Source organism: Camelus dromedarius, chromosome 12, assembly GCF_036321535.1.
Source record: "Camelus dromedarius isolate mCamDro1 chromosome 12, mCamDro1.pat, whole genome shotgun sequence".
Taxonomy (NCBI): domain Eukaryota; kingdom Metazoa; phylum Chordata; class Mammalia; order Artiodactyla; family Camelidae; genus Camelus; species Camelus dromedarius.
In genome coordinates this window covers 56,850,519-56,869,248 of record NC_087447.1, presented here as the reverse complement: position 1 = coordinate 56,869,248, position 18,730 = coordinate 56,850,519, and the positions used below count along the sequence as shown (strand labels likewise).

At 37.9% G+C, this 18,730-nt stretch overlaps 1 protein-coding gene across 13 annotated transcripts in view; it reads left to right on the top strand.

Annotated features, from left to right (window-relative positions):
* Positions 1 to 18,730, top strand: part of DLG2 (discs large MAGUK scaffold protein 2) — a 1,729,700-nt gene that overhangs the window by 903,256 nt on the left and 807,714 nt on the right. The window contains exon 1 of one of the 13 annotated variants that reach the window (XM_010990287.3): positions 8,501 to 8,997. The exons of 11 other annotated variants lie outside the window; for them this stretch is intronic. In XM_010990287.3, coding sequence (XP_010988589.1) covers positions 8,920 to 8,997 — 78 coding nt within the window. In that variant the 5' untranslated portion in view covers positions 8,501 to 8,919. Of the gene's footprint in view, positions 1 to 8,500; positions 8,998 to 18,730 lie in introns of those variants that run through there. One more of the 13 variants, XM_064492761.1, reaches the window with a different exon arrangement.

Here is an 18,730-nt window from a genome sequence, read left to right as displayed (position 1 = left end):
AGCACTCTGAACCCTTCTAATGGTGACTTTGATTTATCTCTTAATGTATGATGATGAGTATGAGGTAAAAATACACATAGAGGGTAATAATAAATACTTAATGTGTATCTATATAGAGCCTTCTTTTCTTCTCCCACGGGTATGATGCAGTTTAATTCAAGTGATATGCTCATTCATTTGTTCATTCATTCAGCAAATGACTATTAAATTATTCAAATATATTTATTGAGAGTCTGCCATATGCAAAAGACTATGTAGATCTCTGAGGATACAAAAATCCATAAGAGGTTTTCTTGAATTGTCCATAGTCACTTATGGGGAAACATTTAAGTTCAAAGTAATCACAAATGAATGTCACAAGAGCTAAACCTGAGGTGTGTACAAGTTCAATAGGAAACGTTAGTTTGAGTGCATTAGTACAAACTGGCCCTGTCTAGAGGGACCAGGGAAGGTTTCATAGAGAATTATTGAGCCAAGTCTCAAAAATATATAAAAATTTGTCACATATAGAATGATAAAGGAACAGAAAGTGAGGTGGTGAGGTAGGACTGCAGGCAGAGGAAACAGCATATACAAAGATACAATTATGTAGAATGCGTCAGGGAAACAGAAAATGCTTTTATGAAGACTCAAAAGATGATACAGCAAGAGGACAACATCAAAAATGGTCATTGGACCTTTTTTTGGATTATAATCTTACAGATCAATTCTTGGGTCATATTGTCATAGACTAACAGATTATTTGAGTTTATGGTGACTTTAGAAATGGGTTAGACAGTCCAATACCCAGAGGTAAGAGAACTGATAAAAAATGAGATTAAAACAAAGAGTATTGACTTCAAAATTAGCACCCCACCTCCATGGATGGGAATAATTCTGCTATTCAGATAGAGAATACTGGACTATACAACTCAATCATAACTGGTAAGAAATTTCCATGCCAAAGGGCTCAGATTAGATGAATGGTATTTAAGTGTCTCTATTTGTGACGAACATTGGCAAAAACATATAAATTTGAAAGTACTGAATTTAATTCTCTGTTACAAAATTACTCAACTGTTCATCGTTTAGTATTGTGTAGCTTGATCAGGAAAACTATGTATGGTCTTGTTTATTGCATTGCTTTTTGTATTCACAAGTCAAATTTGCACATTTCATTTGATACTCATTCTTTCTTGGCTGCTGGTTTGATGCTCTTCTGCTTTGCTCCTTGCCTATATCCACTCAGTCTACATTCCTTTGGTAATTAGTGCCATATCAAACTATATCCTCAGTTGTAGCAAAATTTAATTGTAAGCATGTGGGCCAAATGCAGCATGTGGTTTCAGAATTATTTTGTAAATTTAGGATCCATTTGAGTTTCTCTTTTTATGAGAAATATGTAAAATGAAAAGAGGCTCTGAGAAGACTCTCAAAAAAAACTTTTCAGAAAGCTTAAGAAAATACTCATTTGGCTCAGGAAAGAGACATTTGTGAAACTGAAAGTCTTTAAATTTATGAAAGATTTTTACAAGGGTTTGGAAATTGATTTGTTTTCTGTTCTAATGGAATAAAAAAGTGGAAAGGACTTAAGAAGGTAGACTTCCTAACAATGAGTATGGTTAAATATAATCATAAAAAGAGTTTTAAAAAAAATTCTCTGTTTCATAATACTAAGCACGTGTTCTGTCTAGACTACCATTTTTTTGGCCTTCCCTGCAGATTAGAGGATGAATAAAAAATTAAACATTTTTATGGCACCCATATTGTGTGCCAGGTATTGATCTAAACAGTTTACATGCATTATCTCATTTGATTCTTATTTTCAGTACAGTGGCATACTTCCCATTATTACCCCATTTTAAAGAATTGACATTACTTGTCCAAGATCTCAAATATGGTGGTGGCAGTCTGTGTCACTTCTAACTTTAGATAATGAATAGATAATTAATTATCATATAAGAGTGGCTTTTAAATAGCATTTTAATTAGGTGACCTCCTGGAATCTCTTGCATGAAACATTTCACAATAAATCTTATAAACAGTAAAACCTCATGTGTAGACCAGATTTGGTGGGGGGGGGGGGTGGAGGGGAGTAGGGGAATGGGAGTGTTAATTTAGAGGCAAGCCAGTTTGACTTGTTTGAGTTTGTATAAAATGATGGCTTGAGCAGTGATATCTTGAGCTGACTATGGCAGACTACGAATTAAATGTGTTTTAAATTAAAAACATGCTAGAGAAAGGAATAAATATTATAATGAAAGAATAGAACACCATGGTATAAGACTGGGTGGATTTAAAAAAGAAATATATAGAATGCCTTGAAATTAATATATATATACATGATTTATTAAAAATAAACATTCAGTAGATAAGTAAAACAATAGATTAAAACTTAAGATAAAAATAATGAGGTCTGAGAATATAACCCTGAAAGCAGCACAAAGAAGGAAGGAGGAAAATAATAGGAGCGATATGAAGCAATCAGATGGGTCAAATGAACAGGTCCAGGAAAACTATAACAAGATTTTATGAGAGAATAGAGAAAATGAAAGAGAAGAAATATTAGAAGAAACAATGACATATTTGTCCATAATTAATCAGAGTCAAGAACCATAATGAGTGCCAAGCAGAAATTTAGAAAAATAATACCGTATTGAAATTGCAACTCAAAAAGACAAAGAAAAAAAGTATTCAAACAAATCACATAAAGAGACATATTCTTAAAATGGAACAATTTGATTGACAGTGGACATTTTATCATAAAAATAGATGCCAGGAGAAGGTATGAGATAATATCTTCAAAGTGCTGTGGGAAAAATCATTGTCAATCTAGAAATCTTCATTTACCTATATGCTATATGCTACAGAGTCTAAGGTGAATGGAGACAGTTCAGGAAAAACATAAAAAGATTGAGCATGTTTAAGCATCACAGATTTTTGCAGAAAGACCTATTAAAATATATACATCAGTAAGAAGGAATATTGAGAGGATTAGGATGCTAAAAATAATGATGAGAAAATAAACTGATACATGTGGGAGTTACTTTGAGTAACTCTTAATTGTAAAATAACAAATGGAGATACTAATAATGACAGATTTGGTCAGGAATAGAATGACTACAAGACAGAACTAAAATACTATGAAGTAATAACATGGAATATTGGGTGTAGTATTAAAATCATCAATTGTATAACTTTATAAAAATTAATTTGAAAAGTTAGATCAAATGGAAAGGATGATTAGCCCTTTGAGAATATATGTCTTAGGGGTGTTACAAGTCAGTGAGGTAACGGAAAACATTCTTATACAAAGAAAGGAAGGGAAGGAAGGAAGGAAAGGAAAGAGACAACTGGCCATACATATAGAAAGAAAAATTCCTATCTCACACCATTAAAAATTGAGGATTTGTCTGTGAAAGGAAAAAATGTAAATTGTTGAGAAGAAAATATAAGGTGATATATTTCTGAACTTGAAATAGGGAAATTTTTCTTAAGACACAAAAATGTACACACATAAAGGAAAACGTTGATAAATTTCAGTACATGAGAACTGTGTCTGGTAAAACATAAATGAAGTTAATAAACAAGTCAGAGACTGGGAGCAGATTTTTTCAGCACATGTACTAAACAAAGAATTAGTGTCCAGAATACATAAAGTACTTCTACAAATAGTAAGAAAGATAGAACCTAATTTAAAAATGAGCAAAAGCTATGAATGAAAGTTCAGACAATAAATATAAGAAAAGATGCTAATGCTCACCAGTAGTCAAGAAAATGCACATCACAACTATAAGGAACTAACATGCATAATGTTTGGAAAGCCTTAATAAGTCTGATTATAACATGTCATCTAGAATATAGAACTCATACAAAGAACTAATAATGTAAGTTAGGAAGAAATTTAATACAGGTTCAGAATGGACACATCCTATGATCTAGCAATTACATTTTGAAGTTATCTACTCTAGGTAAAATTGTATGTAAAGACAGAAGCACAAGAATGATATTTGAATATTATTTTGAGATGGAATTTGAGGTGGAATGAAGCTGGGGTGGGAGATTTTGATTATATTATGAAGAATTTATTTTTTAAAAATTAATCTGAATCAAATATATCAAAATGTTCACATTTATCAAATCTAAGTGGTATGAATATGGGTGTTATATTACTTTCTTCTATCTCCGGGGGCCTAAATATATCATGATTAAACACTTAAGAGAAAGGATGTGTGAGATATTCAAAAACACTAAAGAATTGATTTTGAGAGCAGAAAAAAAAAAAAGGAAGTAGGCTTACCCATTATAATTAGAGTCAATGGGCTTATTATTTGTAGTGACTCAAACATTTTTTGACACTTATCCATAACTGGTTGACTTTTTGGGGCAGAAATATAACTATCTGCAACTGGGTTGTTGGTTTTTATCTATACAATCAACTATGGTGACTATTTCTTCTATTGTCCATATAGATAAAACGCAGAGAGTTAGCTCTGCCTTTGCCTTTTCATGTACATTGACCCTAATTATCGCACTTTTCCAGTTGACATTTATTATCGGGCTCATATAGAAACCACAGAGCAGGAATTTCCTTCCTGAGCTCCTGCATTATTTTTCACACATGCCATTCTGCACTGAAACTTACTGCTTTATACATCCATGTCCCCAACGATATATAACTCCTTGAGAGGAGGTATGGTATCTCATTCATTTTAGGGTCCCCAGTGCTTGACAGTAATAATGATAATCAACACATTTTGTAGAAAAGTATGGCTTACCTTTTTAATCATATAAGTAATAGCAGGAATATTTTCTCATTTTAGAAGACTCAAATATTACACAACTATATAGAGCAAAATATAACTGATTTCACTACTCTCTACAGAGATAACTAACATCAACATTTTGGCATACTGTGAATTGAAGTTAATGTTATATTTATGTTCTTTTAGTCATAAATTCTATGAAGCGTATACACGACACCTGCTGTTTGACAATGGACTAATATCAGATATTAAGGGCTATCCTGTATGTGTATCAGATATACAGACAAATCAAACAAATACTTAAATCTTTATTGGCTTTATACAGTAACTTTTTGTTTCAAACATGTATTTTCTTTGGTATATATTATATACCTAACCTAGGTAACTTTTCAAGCTACCAGATATTAGTTTCTAGGGCTTCATGTTTACTCTGTTTTTATAATCATCTATGATATATTTATATGATTTTTTTAAAAAAGAAAATCATTTGTGTGCTAGGCAGGAACTGTAGTTGTATAATTGTTAATGGTTTGATCTAAATATTGCATTTGCCTTGAGAATTCAGAGGAGGCTCACACAGTGTGTGTGTTGAGGCATGAACCAAAAGCTGCTTAAAAGGATTAATGTTGCATCTCAAACTCAGCTGCACTGGTAGGCTTCTGTCATATGAGAGGTATTAAAAATGAAATTATAAAGGAAAAGGTCTGTACAGGTACTGATGATATACAGATGGAAAATGTCTGAAAATCTTGTTTTCCACACATGACAAAGCTGCAAAAGTTTTTTATCTCAATCAGCAGAGCAATGGTTAGAGACTGCTAGGATTTACTGTAGGCAGCTGCTACCTTCAATGTAGCAGGCACACCTGCCCAGAGGGAGCCCAGTGAAGGTGGTTTTGTAATTGTGGCAATGTCTCAGTTCCATTGACATGACACTCATCTTTAAAAAAACTTTTACAACTGAAAATTTGTGGATACACTTAGATTGACTCTTCTAGACTTTCCAAGTTTGTGGATTCTCTTACTTTGCTCAAAAAATATTTTTTGAATACCTACATTTTGCTAAGCATTTGCATAACATGAGCACGGGTCCTGACTACAAATGACCTACTCCAAGCTGCCCTATCTCCAAATGCCTATTTAAGGAAAAAATAGTTATTATTATTATTCTTAAATTTAAATCTTAGCTAGTAGGCCCCATTTAATTCTTAAGAATGCCACCCTGTAAAAGTTTATAAAGCCTTTGGTGTGTGAAGAAGGTCATTAAAGTTTCAATATAAAAGCAAAACCAACCCAGAAAATGATCAAGCACTAAAGATCTCTCCAGGCCCCAGTTTTAGTGACTTAGGAAATCTCAACTTAGGAAAAGTGCAAAAATTATTTTATGCTCTGGCAGTCCCATCAGAGTAAATTAACATTCTTTGATTTCCCTTATGATATCAGTGATTTGAAAGCTTGACATTTTTTGTCACCTCTTTATTGTCAGATTCCATCTTAAAATATTAAAATCAGAAATTTCAACTTACTAGGGATGATTGCTTCCCCTCCCCTTTTTATCTACTTTGTTCTATTTACTGAATAGTCTTTCAACTATAACATGAATTAGACAAAGTCATATGCAGGAATAATGAGTATCTTTAACATCACAGCAATATTAGGGTAAGCTGTGGTCCTGCTGAGTAGCTCTTTGAAAGCTAAGCAGGAGTTACCATTTATTTATTTGTTGGATTTCTGTGGTCCCTTTTTTTCCCCAAAGAGTACAAGGTGTGATGTGGAGAATTTTGTACAGGGGTTGTCTGAGAGAGTCAAAAGGAGATTAAAGGGAAGTAGAGTTCGTAGGAAGTGAGAACACAGAGCCAAAGTAACAGCTAATGGCAAAACCAAACCCTAAGTGGCAGTTAGGCACATTGAAGAAGTTAGAAGAATCTGGGCTGCCCCAAGGGTGCCACTGTTGGCTTTTCAAAACACTGAGTCATCTTACCAGAGCCTGTGCCCCTGGTGAGCACTAGACATTTCTGTTTAATAATCACACGAAGACCCGTAGACTTGGAATGAGAATCATAGACTTATAGGGCAGGAAGGGGCCTTAAAAATTGCCTGCCCAATTCTCTTAATTTACAGGTGAAGCAAATCAAGCCTAGAGAAAACCAGGAAAGAATTTAGAAACAAATCCAGGGTTGGAACCCAGAGTATTCATTCAACAAACATACACGGAATGTATTGTGCTAAACTCTGTTCTAGGCACCATAGTTTCTTTAGTGAGTAACATGGACATGGGTCCTTGTCAGCCAAGGGAGGCTGGAGAGGGATTCGAGAAGGTGAGCTGCCCCAACTGGAAGAAGGCGCGAGGAGCCAACACGGAGCAAAACAGCACTTTATTGCAATACAAGCGGGTGGCACGGGTGGCACGGGTGGCGGGCAGCGGCACTCAGGTGTACACACTTGTCCTTTTATAATGCTAGTGGCGCATGCGTAGTATTCATAATGCTGACTCAGTACTGGCGCATGCGTGTTGTTCATAATGCGTATTCATGCTACTAGCGCATGTGTACATTTACCTCTTACCAGGTGCAAGCTATTGTGAACTTTGGCCTGGGCCCCACGGCCTACCCACTTAAGGCTGCTGACAGTCCTGATCCCACACTGCCTTATACTACTTCCAATTGCTTATGAGGGTATCCAGTATACTTTATAAAACAGCATTCTGTTGATTGAAGACCCAACCCCCTTTGGGGGTAAAGCTCAAGTGTCTTATAGTGAGAGAAGGGAGTTCTTTTCCAATTATCTTTAAGTAGGTTAACGTGCTTTGGTCAATCGGCATTCCTAGGGCACTTCTATCAGATCAGCTGGAAACCATTTGCTAGATTGAGTCTCATTTGTTTATTAGTGGAAGGAAGGTTTTCTTTGCTGAGATGAGCAATTTATTTTTTGTCCTCTCGTAGGATGGGCAAAGCCTTAGACATTATCTCTTATCAGAGGAAACATTTGTCTCTTAATATTGACTACCTTTAAAATGCCTTACATAATAGTCTAAGCTCTAGTAACATAATTGAAGTTGGAAGCACATAGTGGTAGAATCAAACATGAAAATTCTTCAAAAGAGCACAGTCTAAGAGTTGCCATAAATCTACCTTCTCAAAGTGATATTACAATCCTCCATTTAACATTGGGTATCACTGCAGGGAAATTCTGTTTTTTTTTTTTTTTTTAAGGGAGTAAATTGTTCTATTTAGTTTAAAGGTAGATTTAAGCCCCTCTCCACTCCCCAGTTTCCAGGCAGTAAATCTGTGCTTGTGTAAGAAGCCCACGTTGCTTTACAGGTGGAACCAATGAGTGTAGAAACTAAAGCCCTTCACTCTGGCTTTGCGAAATACACCTCATCCTCTTCGCTTTGCCCTCTGTCTGGGGCTAGCCTCCAAAGAAATAAGGTGTTATCTTGAGAGCTGCGGATAAGGTGGCTGATGAGCAGATAGGACTTTCCTTGGAACACACGGAGTTGAGGAGGGGGCAAAGGAAGGACACTTTTGTCTCCAGCCACCCACCCTAACAGCCTGATATTCTCGGAGGATCAGAGCAGGATTCAGGCTCGGGGCACACCTGTTTGTAGCCATGGGGCCAAGTCCGTGGTGGCCCACCCACTTTCCCGTGCCCAGCAGCTCCTGTATTGGCTGATTTACCTGTGAGGCTGTGTGTTAATGCCTTTACGCGGCTATTGCCTCCAGCACGTACTATAAAGGCAGAGGGAAGCCAAGCGAGGAGGGCAACTGCCAGAGCCGGAGCTGTGAGCCAGCCGGAGGTGAGCCGCCTCCCGGACGGGTTGACTGCGGCTTCCTTTCCTCCCGACACACATGGAGTTTGGTGGTGACGGCGCCTTAAAACTGCAGACGGATACTTCGCCGCCTGGATGTGTGTGAGCTGGCTAGGAAGGCAGCTCCTGCCCGCCTCACCTCCTGCTGGCAGGATGTAAATATACCTGCGGACTGGCCAAACAGGACTGCTTTCCCCCCAGCCCTCTCCTTCCTCCCGCCCTCTCCCTCCGCTAACCGGCATGAGAGGAACTGAGAAAGCAACAGCCTGCAAGTGACAGCTCCAGCCTGATTCCGTTTGTCTCTCAGCCGAGGTGGGAAGTTGACTGTGCAGCAGCTTCACTGCGAATTCCTGTCATTGGCATCGCTATGTTTGCCTCGATCTGGTACGCCAAGAAGCTGGGTCGCAGGTTTGTGCACAACGCCAGGAAGGCGAAATCAGAAAAGGTATGGAGTGAGTGGGGATGAAGATTACCTTTTCCATTTGCCAGCTGCCTGCTCTGGACCGCTGGTCTGAGTGCAGACGCAGGCTTTTTTAGCTTGGGGTGAGAACCTGCCTCTCACTGGGAATTTAGTCCATGTCACTTACAGGAGGGGAACTGGTGGAGCCCAGCTACTTGGGGGAGAGGCATGGGGGTGGGGGTTTGAGGGGGTCAAGCAGAATCACTAGCTTTGCAAAATATTTGGTGAAACCATCAATTGATAGTGTCTCAACGGAGGCTTACTATTCCTTTAAATGGCATGGGGGTGAACGCAATTAAGCAGCTGAAACCGTTTCTTCAGGGAGCTCTCTAGTAAACTTGTTGCTACACTGGATTATTATTACAATCTTTGGTTCTGAAGAGGGCATTATAAATCCCTGAGCCTTTCCCCAGGACTTGTGTCCTAGTGTGTGTCCTAGGAGCACGTATTTGGGACTCTCAGTAACACTGACCAGACGCCACAGGGGTGCTTGATATCTTTTCAAATCAACAAAGCAATCATTTCAAAAGTGTTTGCAATGAGCAAGAGTTCTATTTATAATCGGATAGTCATGGCCATTTAGAGAATGGCTTTGTATTTCTTTTATTCAGCATGACTGGTTGTTTCCAGAGAACCTCTGTGTAGATTTACCTCATTAGTTATCTTTCTCTAAGAAATTAAAATGGCCTGGAAGTCCTGAGATGGATTACAAGCTTGCATCTCTGATTTGTCCTATGCTTTCAGAGGCACTGGCCAAACTGTCGTATTTAGGAAATTGGTATCCTATTTGTTAGGTTTTGGGGGAACTTGCAAAGACAACATTTTGTGAAACAGATTTTCCATATTACTTTGAGGTTGTGATCTTTGGCCCAGTATCCTTTCTGCCTTAAACCTACTCATGAGGTTGACTCAGAGGTGGCTTTCCTGGCCTGTCACACCGTCCTTTCTCTCAACTGCAAAGGTTCCTTCACTTTAACTTGCTATTTGTTCTTTCAGAGTGGAAATGTTGATAAAATGAACAAGAATCCAGTGATAAACGAAGATATGATTGTAGTGTGAAAAGAAAAAAAACATCATTGGAGTTCTGACTTGAGGGTTGTAGCCTTTTAGAATATCCAGATCTGGGAGTTTTAGAATGTTGACAAACTTGCTATTTCATGGCACTTTTGGTTGAGGGAGTGGTAGGGGGAGGCAAGGTGGGGGGGGCGGGTAGAATTGATTCCTTTCCTTTTCCATATATCACAGGTAAAAAGATTACAAACCTAATTATCATATACCAGCACCAGATACATTGAACAGTTGGGTTTTGAGGGTTTTACTTTGTTTTGTTATGTTCTGCTTTATGCAGTGAGACTTGAAAGTAGCAATTGGAGCAAATGTTTTGAAAAAGTGGCTTCTTCCTATTAAATCTATAGGTTGTATGGATGAGAGGACTGTCCGGGACCACAAATGGCTCTGAAAACCACTGGGAGATAATGTTTTTTGCCAAATTAGTATGCAGAGAAAAGTTGAATCTCCCAGGCACACTTAATTCAAACTTGGGCCTGAATGTGGAGAACACCAGCTCCATGAAATTCAATGTATGGGACCTAAAAGGATGTTAATTTAAGGAACTAACATGGACTTCTGCTTCTTGAGTGTGGGAAGACACTAATAAGGCACCTTTGATATCTGTTTCATTTCTGTGATGGCTAGTGCCAGAAGAAACCAAATGTGGGGTTAAGGGTTTTTAACTCTGTCTTACTCAGAGAGTAAGGAAATCAACATTAGAGAACTGAAGTTTTTCTCTCTGAGTGATTAAAAACCAAAGGAAAAATTATTAACTCAGATGCCCTTGTGTTAGCCAGGGGAACTAGGAGGAGTTAATTTTGAACACTAAGTCATGATAACTAACATGAAAATAGCATCTCAGGTTTTTTTTCATGGAATTTGTATTCCTAGGGTTCCTGGAATAAATTAAAAGGTGTGCTGCCTTGAACAATGAACAACAAGGCCTTCAGTCGGTGCTTGGTGAATGGAAATAGTTTATTTATTCTGTGTACCTCATTTTACCATATGGCTTATTTAAAAGCAACTGTGAATTAATATTTTGTCTAATGAGTTCAGTAATAGACTTCAGCTGAGAAAGCAGTTAGCAAATGATACTGCAAGCTGGATAAATTCATACAAGGTAGTACTGTAACATCAGAGATCATATAATTGCAAATAGGGAGGGGGATATAAGGTGCTGCTGACTTTAGGTTGTCATGCTTTATTATAAAGGGGAGGATAATGCATAAAGAAAGAAAACTGTTGAATTTTATTGAGCAAATGACCAGTATACTTAAATGTGAAAGATCTATGGATAGATTCAGAGCAGGCTTTAGCATTTGGGGTATAAATCTGTATCAGAGGCAGTGACTGTGATTTTGTTTTAGTACCTTCTATAAATTTGGGCTTCTCTTTGCAATAAGTAACATAGTTTATTTTCCCCTACTCTAATAAAACAACCTGCACCCATCAGAGCCTACCAGCCCTATTTTAGCATTCAGGCATGGTTGGAGAAGTATATTCCTCCAGGCTGGGGTTAATTGAAAAGCTAATTGGGAATGTGCAAGTCTAAATGCCATCCCTAAACATGCAGTATGCCTTATTCATGGCTGCCTGGTCTACTGTTTTACCTCATCTCATGCCCACAGAATTAAATAGCAGCATGGAATGTAGTAAAAATAATAATAGTAATAAGAATCACAACAGTAGTAATATTAATGATAGTGTCTGTTTGCACACATTGAGCATAGACTGCTTTGTGCAGAGCTTCACTTAATCCTAAAAGGTAGAAATTGTTTTTCTTGAGTCCTAGAGAAAGGAGTAGCTAGCCCAAGGTCACAGAGTTACTAGTGTCAGTGCTAGAATCTGAAACTGACTTTATCCAAGCTATTCCAAAACTGAGTCTGTAGCACTCTCTTCCATCCATCTATCCTGTCTTAGTAAGTCATGAGGTTTACAGAATCAAAGTTACTGATCGTGTAACTCAACCCCCTTATTTCAGATAAGACTATACCTAAGTTATCTTAAATAGACAGTTGTCTGCCCTGTTATTAAAGACTTCACAGTCTTTGTCCTCTTCAGTTAGATAAGTGTATTGAGCTATCATCTTGGCACCTATTATTCCTTTTAGATAGCTAGTAATTGTCATATCATTATAACCTAAACAATTGCACTTGTATTCATTTCTTCTCTTATAGAAACCAAAGATGTCTTTTATCCAAAAAAGACCTAAATGCTTGGCACTTGTAGGTACATTTTCTTTTTAGAGTAAGTCAAAGATGCTGGCTGATTCACATTATCATTGTTCTAGAAAAGAAAAATGAAAGGCTCCTTACTATTCTTAAAATAAATACATTTCATTAAAAAGAGTTTGTGCATACCAGCAAATTCTGTGAATGAAATTATTTTAAATGTGATGATAAGAAATCAAGACTGCCTGGCTGCAATAGAATACCTCCATTCAAATAATTATTTTTTATTTTGACCCTTTGTAATTAATGCAGAAGTTAAGTGTCTTTTGGCCTGTTTGCCACATTTCAACTTAAATTGCTTAATTTAGTCAATTTCTAGACTGTATTATTTTAAAAGGGCAGGTTTAAGAGAAACTGAATTGCAGTTTCTGGTAGCAACAAGATGCAAGAGTATAAAACACTCGAACTTGTGAACCTTCGCTGGTGCATCAGCACTGCTCTGCCACTGGTTTTTGTTTTAATTTTTATATTTTTCTTTTAAGCATACACCATGAAAAGTAGATGCATGATGCATTTAGAAAAGACTGGCATCAACATCCATCACCTGATAGACACAACTGTGGATGAGCTTGGCAGTGATATATATCCTATGAGTGATGTAACTGAGCTCAGTATTCTGACATTAGGCAACATTCACCTTGGAGAATTCTTTAAGAACCAACACACTTGGTTCTACCCTCCTCCACATCTAAACCAAACACATTAGTTCAACATAAACCAAAATCAAAAGGGCAATATAATAATGCATTTTCTGGCAATATGGCCAAAAAGAGAATACTGTCCTGGGTGAGCCTCATATAACATATAGAGCATTGAGCTTAAGGTGAGGACTTGGAGGGAGGGAAATAAATTAGTCCTATTCTTTGCTATTTAGCCTGAAGCCAGTCATTTGGCTTCTCTAGGCCTCAGTTTTCTCTTTGTCAAATAGAAGTAACATTTATGCTCCAGTAGAACCCCAGTGTCCTAAGGAGACACTCCAAACCCCTTAACATGTAACATGTCTACAAAGTTCATCATGATATGGCCGCTGCTTTTCTGTCTGCCATCACACCTTGCCCCTCTTCCATAGGCACTCTAAATCCAGCATTCTGAACTATTTTCAAATTCCTGAATGTCCTATGCTTTTTCTAGCTTCTAGGATTTTTCTTATCCTGTTTGGCTGACTAGTAAACTACAGCCTAGTTGTAACCCTAAATAATTATACCCTAGACTTAGCAGGACATTATCATCGCTAGGAAACCTTTCCTGGCCCCTACAAGCCTAGGATGGTCTTCCATCATCTTTATTTCTCTGTATTTCTCATTAAAGTGTGGATTCTCTGACATGAAGGACTATTCAGTCTTTTTCATCATATTTTCAGGGCCTAAAAGACTGCCTAGAGTATGGTTGTCTTTCATACTCTATTCCATTGACTCTAGGTTTCATCACCTGTAAGATGCACCATTATTTCATGTATTACCAAGAAAAAGAAAAAAGATTATCGATGGAACTATAACATATCATCAATTGCAAGATGCATCTGTATTTCAAAGATGTTAAAATGTGAAAAAAATTATTTTTAAAATGAAGTATGACACAGTTGAAAATGAATAATGAATGGGTTTATTTTTGAGGATTAAATGAGTTAATGTAAATAGTTTAAAGGTTATATTTGCTATCAAGTCACTTTTGTTTCTTTCAAATCATAATAATAGTTTGCATGGGGAAATAGATAATCCTAAAATATATCATCCGTTTTGTTCTGTGCTGATCTTCAACAAGGAAGAGAAATAGAGGGCAAATGAAAATGAAGGTTATAGAAGAGATTGATTAAAAGCCGTAATCAAACTGGAGCCACTTAGGTTGCAAAAGAGAAACCTTAAGAAGCCTCTGGCCTCTCGCCATATATTTATATGTCTAAACAACAACAATAATGATAGCTAACTTTTGTTGAATTCTTTCTATGGACTAGGAACTGCGCTAATATGAGGATCTAGTGAGATCATTACTATTACTAATTTTTAGAGCAAAAACACATCACCAGTAGGTGGCTGGGATTAGATTGGGTGGCTCACTCTAAGCTCAAGCTCTTAACCAGTAAACAATACTTTCTTTGCATATGCACATACATATAGAGTTCTGTATATTACACTGTAAGGATGATGTATGTTTATAGTGACCTAGATATCAAGCTTATTTCCCGTATGAAAGGTAAATATAAGAAGTGAATTTAAGTGCAAAATCAGAAATTTAGCTTCGGCATAAGAAGAAATGTCCTGATGTTGAAGATTCTCCAATCCTCGGTGAATGATAGAATCTTCCTGTGTCTATTTTTGCCTCATGGCAGCTTGAAGAGTAGCCTGATCCAGAGAGAGGGATGGACAGATTGTCCTCTCAGGTCCTTTCTCGGAGCCTTCTGAGTCTTTGAGAGCTCATCGGTTGTGAGCAGCAGCATGACTCAGCGCCAGTGTCTGTCTAGCTGTGGTGACAGAGAGGACAGGTGTTCGTCCATGCTAAATGCAGCCCTGAAGTTCTCCCCTGTCACCTGGCAGGTGAAGCAGGCAGCAAAATGGACAGTAGCACCTGTTCTGAGGTCCAACACTGCTGCCCACCCTGGAAGAGCACAAGGCACAGCTGTTAGCAGGACAGGGAGGGCGAGAGAGGGAAAGGACAGGATCTGAGAAATGGCTGAAATGAAGGAGGGGGAGAGTGGGCTGGACAGGGAGATAACAGGTCACAGACCACTGTAAAATTGTTGTTAATAAGGAATGTCCATTTATCGAGCAGCTTACTCAAACACTGACATGCACTTTGCATGTGTCATCTTATTTAGTCCTCACTACAACCTTCTAAGATAATCCTATTATTAGCTTCCATTTTACAGATGAAGAAACTGAGCTATAAGATGTTATGGAATTTGTCCAAGATCGTTAAACAGTGGAGCCAGCATTCAGGGCCACGTCTGGCTGATTCCAGAGCCCATCATCCTAACCACTCAGATCTTGTGCTTTTTAAACCTTTCTTAGATTGGATGAGCCAGTGATGGGAAAAAGGGATAGACCAACACAACAGCCATCTTCTCATCTCCATGTGCTTCACCTCTGTTGAGTGACTCTGGGGCTAGATATAAGACCTGCATTCTTGTTGGGGGTCCTCCAAGAACCAGATATCCAGATAGTCTACCTTCAGTCCAGTTTACAGAATTTTAGTTGAAAATGGTTTTGTTTTTTGTTTTGTTTTTGTTTTTTCTTCAATATACCTTTAGAATGGTCTTTTTCTACCTGGTATCATTTAGTGGTATTTATTACATTGAGTGATGAAGAGGTAAGGAGAATTCTCCCATCTAATAATATAGATCAACCATGATGATCATTGTAGAGATAAATTTAATAGTCAGATAATTCACATATCTTATTTGCATATGTATTATGTTTATGGGGTTACTAGAGAAACCATCTCACTTGAAATAATGCCTTGTAGTGTTCACTAATAATTTCATTGTAGGTAGTCTTATTTCCCCAAATTATTAAATTGTTAATTAAATTATTAAGTCAACATAAATTCTGTCCCATTCAGTCAGGATCCCCAGTACATAGTAAGCCCTAAATAAATAAACCCTGGTTGAATGATTGACTTGGATGAATGACTCTGAGCTGCACAGGAACAAGACTGAATTAGGGGTCAGTAGGCCTGTATGTTAACTGGCTCCGTCCCAACCATCTGTGCCACCTTGGCTAGTCTCTTAATCTCTCTGGGCCTGAGTTCTTTATCTGCAACCACATTCCTTTCAACTCTTAACATTCTTTGAATTCTGATCCTGATTTGCTGTAAGACTGCTGAGTCCTTACAGGGAAGGATTTGATCTCATTTGTCTTTGTGCTCCCAGCACCTAGCACAGTGCCCAGCATAAGCAAACTAATACAGTTTATATCAAATGAATATATACACAAGGCCTGGAATGTCTTTAACCATTAGTAAGAAGGATATAATGGAGAATCTACCGAATTTCCAGGTGGAAGCAAAGTAAGACTCTTGGGAGGTTTTCTTTTTACTGCCTTTTTTCTTTGAAGAAAAAGGAATCTGAGGCACTTTATTATAGCACTGGGGCTAGAGGCTTCCATCCCTTTCTTGCCCACTCTCCATTGCCACTAACATTGAAGTGAAACACACAGTAGCCAGCAGAATACCAGAGTCCTCTTCAACCACCAGCAACGATATGTCAAACTAAAATTTTCCAGCTGCTTTGTTCCGTGTGCCAAAAGATTACAGGCTTATGTTTGAGCATGAAATATTTATTTCTTGTACTTTATTCATCTGAAAATTCTACTTATGTAGAGAATCGTCACCTCATTTCCTATGGACCAAATTGTGCTTCCCACATTCATATTTTAAAGTCCTAACCTCCAATGTGATTGTATGTGGAGATGTGGAGATAAGGCTTTTAGGAGGTAATTAAGGTTAAATGAGATTATAATAGTGAGGTCTTAATCTGATAGGATTAGTGGCTTATAAGGAGAGGAAATAGATCTGTCTTATCTCTGTCTCTCTATCTGTCTCTCTCTCTGCCATGTGAAGACACCACAAAAAAAGGTGGTCATCTGCAAGCCAGAAAGAGATCTCTTACCAGAATTAAACCCTGCCAGAACCTTGATCTTAGACTTCTCATTCTCCAGAATTGTAAGGAAATATATGTCTATTGTTTAAGCCAGCCAGTCTCTGGTATTTTGTTATGGCAGCCTGAGCAGGCTAATATACCATGATGCCACCATGGTCTTACACGGTGATGTTCAATGAGGAGTGATTTTCTCGTGCCCACGGTCAAGGTATCATTGCTAGGGAGAAGTGTGTAATCAGTTGAGTGCTCTTTTTCAACCCAAAGCATGTAAGCTCTGTTAAACACACAGCCTCTGCAGTGTCAACATCTGCCAGGAAGGGTTATTAAAATTAGTAATATACTAAGTAAAAGGGGAAGATGTAGAAGGTAAAGGGAAGGAATGAACTGCTCTTGGAAGGTCAATGTGCTTGTCTTCATGTTCTGTGATCTAACCAAGAAAGCAAGGGAAGTGAATGCTAACTATTCAGCAGGCAAATTTGATAAGTTTTATTTTATTTTCATATTTTATCAAATACTATTCTTCCCTTCCACACTTATTTGTTGCTATAGGTTACTCTGATTTATAAACAGAATTGGTTTGCTTTCCGTACCATCTACTCCACAGTTCCTCAGTGCTGACTTTGGGAGAAATTTTCTCCCATGAAGAGGGCTTCTGACTTTTCAGCAGAGTTTACAGCAAGATATGATGAAATGAGCACTGTCCAAGGTAGGAAGTCAGTGTCCATGGGATTCATGCCCATAGCAATATTGAACTGTGTCATTTGACATGAGAAATTTTGGTGATTCGTTACCACAGGAACAGTAGAAACTGACTTGTGCTGTGGGAGAGGAAAAGCGTGTTGGAGATGGGGAGTTGCAGGGAGTGGTACTTGGGAAGGTAGAAGAGAATAAGAAAGATATTTTTATTTCTCCTTCTCTGAGCACCATTTTGGTCTAGGACTTATATTCCTTTTACTGTTTTCTAAGCATCTTGGATAGACTCTTTGTCATCTTTATTGACCCCTTTCCTACATACATTGTTGATACATCCAAGAACAGCAGGATGGCAGTGAAAGACAACAGACTCAAGTTCGAATCTGACTCAACATCTTACTGGTTGGGTGACCCTGAGCAAAGAAATGCATCTTTTTAATCATTAGTGTTTTCATATATTAAAAATGGTGATAACCATCCTTGTGTGGTTTTTTGATTCAGTTAAAAACTTCAGGTAAAGTATCTGGTCCATCGTAAAACACTTAATCCATACTTCTTTCCTTCCCTCCTCTCCCTTCCTTGTCTCCCGCCTCCCTACCTCTCTGTCTCTCTCTCTCCTTTCCTTCCTCCATTCATTTTAACTCTGCATAGTTCCAGAAAGGATGCAAAACAGCATTTGATAACTTCTTCGTTAATGATTCTTTTTACTGTACTACTCCCTTGAATTTCAGAATAAACTTGCCCTCCCATCCTGGTTTTACAGAGTGAGGAAATGTGTAATTATATCTCTGCTGCTAGTTAGAGGGGGAAAATAATTACTGCGGAGAACATCTTAAATGGAAATTGTCAGTACGCGGACTATGAGGGAATTCTAGGTTTTTATTTCCTTTTTAATAAGTAAATCCTAGATCATCCTTATAAAAAGTGCCCCTACCTCCTTCTTTCCCACACCCCACCTCTCTCAAAACACACCATTCACTTTTTAAAGATAGTGACTCTGCAGAATGTGAGTCAAGCCACGTTGTTTCTCATTTGAAGTGAAGTGGTATGTGAGGAATGACTTAAGATGCTCATCTCCCAGCTGGTGACTGCATCACATCACCATTATAGCTTTATTTCAGGTCTTGGGAAAAAAAAAAAGAGGGGAAGG